Source organism: Tupaia chinensis, unplaced genomic scaffold (genome assembly GCF_000334495.1).
Source record: "Tupaia chinensis unplaced genomic scaffold, TupChi_1.0 Scaffold000117_2, whole genome shotgun sequence".
Lineage (NCBI taxonomy): Eukaryota > Metazoa > Chordata > Mammalia > Scandentia > Tupaiidae > Tupaia > Tupaia belangeri.
The window spans coordinates 4,902,192-4,911,161 of NW_006159583.1; the positions used below are offsets into that span (position 1 = coordinate 4,902,192).

At 38.6% G+C, this 8,970-nt stretch overlaps 1 protein-coding gene across 2 annotated transcripts in view; it reads left to right on the top strand.

Annotated features, from left to right (window-relative positions):
* The window catches only part of ENPP1 (ectonucleotide pyrophosphatase/phosphodiesterase 1), a 70,124-nt gene that overhangs the window by 50,911 nt on the left and 10,243 nt on the right, over positions 1–8,970 (top strand). For both annotated transcript variants that reach the window (XM_006144303.2, XM_014586207.2), the window contains 4 exons: positions 746–797; positions 3,919–4,073; positions 7,587–7,716; positions 8,792–8,872. In XM_006144303.2, coding sequence (XP_006144365.1) covers positions 746–797; positions 3,919–4,073; positions 7,587–7,716; positions 8,792–8,872 — 418 coding nt within the window. The remainder of the gene's footprint in view (positions 1–745; positions 798–3,918; positions 4,074–7,586; positions 7,717–8,791; positions 8,873–8,970) is intronic.

The window sequence follows — 8,970 nt, forward strand, 5'->3', positions numbered from 1 at the left end:
TAGGGAAAAAAATAACATTCTGGGTATGAAATGGGTATATGAGACTAAAGTGGGTATGTAGGACTCCTGTCTTAATAGGAGCTGTAAGTAATTATCTTAGTAGTTGTTAGAAGACAAAAAAACCCAAGTTATGAACAAAATTGGTGGCCTTCATAAAGATAGCACTTTATGGAATAGTTTATGCTTCCTATTTGTTTTTAGACTCGATTTACCTTGTAGAAAGACACTGAGAGGAGAGATAAAAACTACAAAGCCATTGGGCCAGCAGGTGGCAGAGTATAAGGTGCTGGGCTCCCACATGACCAACCATGGTTCAAGTCCTGGATCTACTGGCTTGATAATTTCACTAGGCACGTGTGTGTCAAAAATTCCAGGAGAAAAATAGAGAAGGGATTGTGGTGTGGCCATCCCCGAGGGGGAGTGATTTCTCACTTTTCCTTTCTCTGTCTCTTTCTGTCTGTCTCTGGAAAGCACATGCAACCCATGGCAAATCCCCCCCCCCACCCCAAGGGGAAGAAAAAAAACCACCAAACTATAAAGCAACAGATATATCCTTAGTTTTCAATTACTAGTGCTTTGCTTAGCTAATAATTTTGTCTTTTTGTAACTATCATTTCTCTCCTTTTATTCTCATCAAAAACTTTTTTCATTTATAAATGTTGTACATTTTTGTTCTATATTGGACTCATTAAGCTATAGAAGTTGTATGTTAAAAAATTAAAAGCAGTTTTCTAAACTCTTTTAGATTTTGCCAATTGGAGATTTTCAGACACAGTTCAATCTAACCACAGATGAAGGTAAGGCATGTTTGGTACTCTAAAGCAGGGGTTGTGGAGACAGTCTTTTTTATTCAACAGGATAAGCCACAGGAAATTGGTTTAGGAGCATTATTTGAGAAAACTAGTAAAATAAAAGATGTAATAGAGGACTACTTGGTGAAATAGATTTCTTTGCTGGGCAGACTTGACTGTTGGTTATAAGGAAAGAAGAGATATTTTATGAAGGAAATAGATTATAATGTGTTTCGTACAAATGGAATCACTCTTTAGGAATATGATGGAGGGTATTTTCTTAGAATTATTTGTTGTTATTATTATTTTTTTTAATTTGCTATAGGTCATGTGCACTCACAAGAGAGAGAGAGAAAGTGAGAAAGCAAGCCACCATGTCTGAGACTCAAACCACAGTCAGCCATGTGGGAGTTCAGTGCCTTAACCACCATGCCACCGGCTGGCCTCAATGGATGTGTTTTGAAATTCTTAAGAATTTTTTTAAGAGAAATTTTTGCTACAGGGCATTTGCTACAGGTGCACTTGCCAGAAAGATAGAGACAGACAGAAAGTGAAAAATCACCCCCTGGGAGCATGGCCACACTGCAGTCCCTTCTCCACTCTCCTCTTGGGATTTTGGGCATGCATGCACACTTGCCTGATGTGAGTTTTAAGCTGCCAGGCTCAGGACTTGAATCATCGTTGACCACGTGGGAGTCAAGTAACGTAATCATTATGCCATCTGTGGTCCCAAAGTTTTGAAGATTTTTGTAGGGTTATGATAGAGCCTCAGATTTCCATTTGAAATACTTGTTAAATTAATGGGTAAATACAGTGTAGTATACTGGGGTCAGGCAATGGAGCAGTGGTAATACAACTGTACCCACATGGGAAAGGCCCTGGGTTCACATACTGGGACCTTCCTGAGCAGGCTGGGCACATGTGCCTGTGGTTCTAGCCAACTTAGACTGGGGGTGGATCACAGCCTTCACACATGAAGATCCTACTTAGGGTGGTCCTCTTAAGAAATAAACTTTTTAAAAAAGGGTAATATCGTACCTATACACAATGGAATTCTGTATAGTCATTCAAAATGGACAAAGTCCTATTATTTGTGGCAGTGGGGAAGAGCCTGAAGGACATTATGTTGTGTGAAATAAACCAGCACAGAAAGATAAATACCACATGGCCTCACTCATAGGCGGAAGCTAGAAAACTGATCTCAGAGAACTGGAGAGTAGAAGAGTGGTTACTAGGGGCTGGTAAGCATAGCAGGTGGAGTGGAGGTTAGAAGGGGTTAACAGATAAGTATTACAGTTATTTAAAAGGAATAAGTTCTAGTTTTCTGTATCACAGTAGTTACAGACTATGATTGTTAAACTATATTGTCTATTTCAAAATTGCTGGAAGAAAATATTGTGAATGTTCCCAAAACAAATGATGAATGTTTGCAGGGATGGATATGCTAACTACCTTGATTTGATTTGATCATTAGACATTGTATACATGCATCAAAAAGTCACATTATACTCCATAAATGTATACGATTATTATGTGTCAATTAAAGCAATAACAAAATACCTGCTAAATTCCTATCTCATACAGTTCTTTATTGTCAGAGATTATCAGTTGATTGATTTATTTCATTTGTAAGTTTTGAATGAGCATCAGGAATATGTAGAGAAACCCAGCCACAGTAACAAAGGCAGTAGGTGCCAGTTTGCAATGCTGGAAACCACGTGGAAGGCCCGAGGCTTGGGTTCTGGATCAACCTAAGCACTGTAGGCACACACACCTCAGATCCTGGCTGGCTGGAAGATTGGGAGAGGGGAGGATTGCAGAATGATGAGATCCTGCCTGTCAAGGGAGCTTGTCTCTCTCTCTCTCTAACATACATACAGCAAAGAAAGGAATTAAATAAGCTTAAAAATTTATGAACAACTGATAGAATTTTTCAGTTATGTTTGAATCTTCAAAGTCACATTTTTTTTTTTTTTAATTTTTGGCATGGGGTAAGTGCTTTTACCAGAGAAAGACAGTGAGAAATCATCTCCAAGTGGGGATGGCCATGCTGCAATCCCTTCTCCTCTACTCTCCTCTCGGGATTTTGAGCATGCATGTACACACAACCTGGCGTGATTTTCAAGCCACCAGGTCTAGGACTCAAACCACAGTCAGCCATGTGGGAGTCTAGCACCTTAATCGCCACACTGCCCACTGGCCTTAGTTTGTGATCTTTAAGTTACTCAGTTCACACTTTTTCCCTGCTGGACTAAATTTTGCATTAACCCTGTCCTGGACCTGTCCATGTAAAATCTCTACTATGAAGGTCAGAATTAGAGAAATTTTTGATATTCCCAAGATGGCAAAGTATCACAGTGAAAGATGACACTCAGAATTGGGTAGGTCTGAGTTTAATATGAGCTTGGGAACTATGTAAGTCCATAAAAGTATTCCCTATAAGCTGCTGTTTCTTCATCAGTAAAATGGGTATATAACCCTAATTTGTAGGGAGATGTGCAAATCGATTAGAGGATGTATAAAAAGAACTCCAAAAGTATGTGACACTTGGGAAAAGGATAATAAACTGCATCCACCAGAGGTCTTCAGGAAACCCATGAAAAAACTACTCATGCATTTTGAAATTTTTTGCACCAAAATAAAGTTGTGCTTCAATTTCATTTTCCATGAACTTTTTTAAGCTTCCTTATGCATGGTTACTGTTTCATTCAGTTTAGTCTTATGATTCCAGTTCTGATTTTTCTTTTCGTTTTCTAAATGTGCGTATCATCCAGAAAACCTACAAGGGATTGTTCCGAAGAATAAGTAGTTTAAGTAATGCTAAAGAATTTTTGGAAGTGGAAGTCCTGATTGATTGGAATTTCTAACAGTTTCCTGTTGTGTCCTCTTGTGATATACTGATATATCATTGATCTTTCAGTGTATTTATAGACAAGAATAATAGTAATCCCCACTTGTTTCATATTTATGGTTCTGCTCTATGCAAATCTTTTTTTTATAGTTAAGAATACGTTTTCAATATGATTAAGTAGAGGAAAGGGTTAGATGCGTTTATGGTTGTGTATTATCAGATAGTGCATACTAACGACATTTATTGGTGGTTTCATTTTTCCCTCTGCAACCCAAGAGAAGGTGATTAAACGTGAAACTTTACCCTATGGAAGGCCCAGAGTTCTGCAGAAGAAACATTCCGTCTGTCTTCTTTATCAGCACCAGTTTGTGAGTGGATACAGTCGTGACATCCACATGCCACTCTGGACGTCCTACACTGTCGACAGAAATGCAAGTATTTGTCACCCCGGAGGCTCTGTGTGGCTGTTTTGCATCGTCATTAAGCAAAATGCTGAAAGCATAATTTCTCACTGTTCATCTTGGTTCTAGAATCGTTCCCAAGTTAGAGAAACTCAGAAGGAAGAGTCGGAAATGTTCGGTTCTGGTCCTCACCACTAACTGGCTATGTGACTTTGAGACTCAGAGGCTAGTTCTGTGAAATGAGGGATGTGCAGGAAAGGATTCTCTTGTTCTCTGTTTTTCCTGTTTAATATTTTGTGGTTCTGTTTTATCATTTCATGAAATCAGTTTTACAATCAGTCACGATAATGTATTTTTAAAAACCCATACACCCTCTTTGGGAAGACCCAGCCCACACTAGGGAGAGGCCAGAATCTTGCCCACTGTGAAGACAAGAAAAATTAAGCTCTGAAAGAGTGAGGACAAATGTCCCAATACAACCAGCATTCCTCCTACTCCCAGTCACCTTGTGTCCTGTGAGGAGTGGAAAGAAAAAGGGTGAAAGACTTACTCCTTAAAAGAGAGAAGTGAGGGAACCAGCAGTTGGCGTAATGGCTATGTCGCTGGACTCCCACGTAGTCAACCGCGGTTCGCGTCCTGGACCCAGTGGCTTTTGATATTCCCAAGATGGCAAAGTATCACAGTGAAAGATGACACTCAGAATTGGGTAGGTCTGAGTTTAATATGAGCTTGGGAACTATGTAAGTCCATAAAAGTATTCCCTATAAGCTGCTGTTTCTTCATCAGTAAAATGGGTATATAACCCTAATTTGTAGGGAGATGTGCAAATCGATTAGAGGATGTATAAAAAGAACTCCAAAAGTATGTGACACTTGGGAAAAGGATAATAAACTGCATCCACCAGAGGTCTTCAGGAAACCCATGAAAAAACTACTCATGCATTTTGAAATTTTTTGCACCAAAATAAAGTTGTGCTTCAATTTCATTTTCCATGAACTTTTTTAAGCTTCCTTATGCATGGTTACTGTTTCATTCAGTTTAGTCTTATGATTCCAGTTCTGATTTTTCTTTTCGTTTTCTAAATGTGCGTATCATCCAGAAAACCTACAAGGGATTGTTCCGAAGAATAAGTAGTTTAAGTAATGCTAAAGAATTTTTGGAAGTGGAAGTCCTGATTGATTGGAATTTCTAACAGTTTCCTGTTGTGTCCTCTTGTGATATACTGATATATCATTGATCTTTCAGTGTATTTATAGACAAGAATAATAGTAATCCCCACTTGTTTCATATTTATGGTTCTGCTCTATGCAAATCTTTTTTTTATAGTTAAGAATACGTTTTCAATATGATTAAGTAGAGGAAAGGGTTAGATGCGTTTATGGTTGTGTATTATCAGATAGTGCATACTAACGACATTTATTGGTGGTTTCATTTTTCCCTCTGCAACCCAAGAGAAGGTGATTAAACGTGAAACTTTACCCTATGGAAGGCCCAGAGTTCTGCAGAAGAAACATTCCGTCTGTCTTCTTTATCAGCACCAGTTTGTGAGTGGATACAGTCGGGACATCCACATGCCACCCTGGACGTCCCACACTGTCGACAGAAATGCAAGTATTTGTCACCCCGGAGGCTCTGTGTGGCTGTTTTGCATCGTCATTAAGCAAAATGCTGAAAGCATAATTTCTCACTGTTCATCTTGGTTCTAGAATCGTTCCCAAGTTAGAGAAACTCAGAAGGAAGAGTCGGAAATGTTCGGTTCTGGTCCTCACCACTAACTGGCTATGTGACTTTGAGACTCAGAGGCTAGTTCTGTGAAATGAGGGATGTGCAGGAAAGGATTCTCTTGTTCTCTGTTTTTCCTGTTTAATATTTTGTGGTTCTGTTTTATCATTTCATGAAATCAGTTTTACAATCAGTCACGATAATGTATTTTTAAAAACCCATACACCCTCTTTGGGAAGACCCAGCCCACACTAGGGAGAGGCCAGAATCTTGCCCACTGTGAAGACAAGAAAAATTAAGCTCTGAAAGAGTGAGGACAAATGTCCCAATACAACCAGCATTCCTCCTACTCCCAGTCACCTTGTGTCCTGTGAGGAGTGGAAAGAAAAAGGGTGAAAGACTTACTCCTTAAAAGAGAGAAGTGAGGGAACCAGCAGTTGGCGTAATGGCTATGTCGCTGGACTCCCACGTAGTCAACCGCGGTTCGCGTCCTGGACCCAGTGGCTTAGAACTCACGCCGGGCGCGTGTGTGTGCGTGCCCAAGATCCCGGGAGGAGAATGGAGGAGAAGGGATTGCGACGTGACCATCCCCCCTGGGGGGTGATTTCTCGCTTTCTGTCTCTGTCTCTCTCTGTCTGTCTGGCGAGCACACATGCCCTATAGTGAAAACCTCTCAAAAAAAAAAAAAAAAAAGAGAGAAGTGAGAGGAGATGAAATATAGCTCTTACATGGAATTGAAGTTTTCAATGAAACTGACCAGATTTTCAGAAACTGAACATGACTTGCATGCTATATAACACCTTTAAGGGATAAAAGGGGGGATTTGAACAAGCTTTATTGAGGGTAGCAGTTGGATTAAAAAATAAAATTATCACTGAGATCCCTAAACAAAAAGATAGGAATATATGTGTGTACATGTAATATCTGTGTTTAAAATGTACATTATATACATGCATATCACATCTTTAGAACTTTTTTTATTTTTGAAGACTGCCTTCAAACACTTTAGATTTTTTTTAAAATTTGGCCACTGTTTCATAGGCATGCATCCTATTTAGTATTGTTTAATACCTTAAACATGGTGTTCTTTGATCCTGCTTGAATTTTCCATTTTCTTATAGAATTAAAGTTGCACGAATTTACAGTCATGACTACTCCTAAGGTTTTTACCTCGCTATTCAGTTGCTTTCCTTCCATCCCCCAACAACTTTTGCCTGTGTAGTTGAATATGGAAAGTGGAATCACTTCTGTAAAAATCAGCATTTTACTATATAAAATTGTGTACATAAAAACATTATAAACAAAACTATACAGCAGACTAGGAAATTATTTGCACAATATGACAAATAATTAATTTTTTTCTTTCTTTTAAAAATTTATCACCACAGGGCACATGTACCCATCAGAGAAAGAAAGAATAGAAAAGAAGAATCACCTTCCAGCAGGGTGGATGTGGTCATGCCACGATTCTTTTCCTCCTCTCCTCCATCTCATCAGGATTTCAGGCACACACACACATGTGCCTGGCATGTTTTCTAAACTGCCAGGTCCAGCATTTGAACCCCAGGCAGCCATGTGGGATCCAGCTCCCTTTGCACATAGCTTAACCACTCTGCTACTGTGCTGGCCCTCATGAATATTTCTGGTGTTATAAAGTTTTGCATTTCAGTTAGAAAAGATTAAAACCTCATCAAAAAAAATGGTGACAATGTAGACAACTGAAGCGCCATAATTTCATGATGTAGTTCTCCTTTAACTTGGTGGATAGCAAGTGCCTTCTCTGTGCCCGACACCTCATGATCCTTGCATTTTGTTCTTCAGGACAGTTTTTCTGCAGTGGACTTTTCCAACTGTCTCTATCAGGACCTTCGAATTTCGCTTAGTCCTGTCCATAAGTGTTCATTTTATAAAAATAACACTAGGCTGAGTTACGGCTTCCTGTCCCCACCACGTAAGTTTCTCCTTCCCCTGCCACTTCCCTCTTGTTCCTTTTTCTTATTCTCTTCTCTCTTCCTTTTCTTTGTCTTTCTTATTTATAAATGTAGTAAACCTTAGAGAGCAATGTAGAGGGCCTTGTTTATTTCTTGGTGAAAATTGTGAATTAGAATAATAGCTCTTAGGGAAAAAATTCCTAATACATCTAAAATTTGAATTTCATAAAACGTTTTATTTTTGTTTGGTAGGCAGGATTTAGTGCAGCTACCGCAGGTAGCTTTTTTATTGACATTTCTCTTCATTAGAATCCAAGACAATAGAAGTGAAGTTGGGAGGATGCTTCAGGGTGAGGAAGCTGATACAACTTTGCTGTTGAAAAAGAAAATGTGTTAAAAAAAATTGGAAAAGGAAGAGACTTAAGTGTATACATTTTTTGACTGATAGAAAGCTTGTAGGAAATGGCTTCTTTGAGGCTAAGTGTTCTATTTTTTGAAGTGGCAAAGTTGTATGTTAGTGAGAAGACATTTGGGGACCAACCTTATAAAGCAAAATTTTGAAGCCTCCAGGTGCTCAAAAACCCTCCACATCAGTCCAGTCCTGAGTGTCTGAAGTCAGAACTTGGCGGCTGCATTACAAAAATAGACCATGTCCAAGACTCAGATTCATACAAAGAGGCCTTGTACGCATTTCAAGGCAGACATCCTGTCAGGTTTTCTCTGGAGAGTAGGTGGTGTTCCAAAGCCAGATAGTCTCTTGTTTCTTTACAGTCTGAAAAAGTTTAAGGAAAGAAGATTATCCACACAATGTGTTTTAGTTGAAGTAAGGCCAATAAAGTTGGAGTATGTTTAATTTAACACTCTTCTTATTAAAGCTTCAGTGTATTTGGTAAATTCATTTTGAAAGAGAAAAGGTTTGAGTATTTTTTTAAAGCATTGACCAAACGTGTTTTCCCTTGACCCATTACCTAGGAAAGTTTTACAAGTTTAAGATGATAGTTTCTTAAAATGCTCCCTCCTACCTTGAGAAATGATGAATATAATTTCTAATGTTATTTGAGAAGAATAAAAGAGTTGTATTTTTTTTCTTTGTAGAACTAAATATAGATTCAAATCAAATAAATTCTGAAGCTTTGCTGACTACCAACATAGTTCCAATGTACCAGAGTTTTCAAGGTAAAAACAAAACAAAACAAAAAACCTCTCTCTCTCTCTCTCTTTCTCTCTCTCTCTCTCTCTCTCTCTCTCTCTCTATATATATATATATATATATA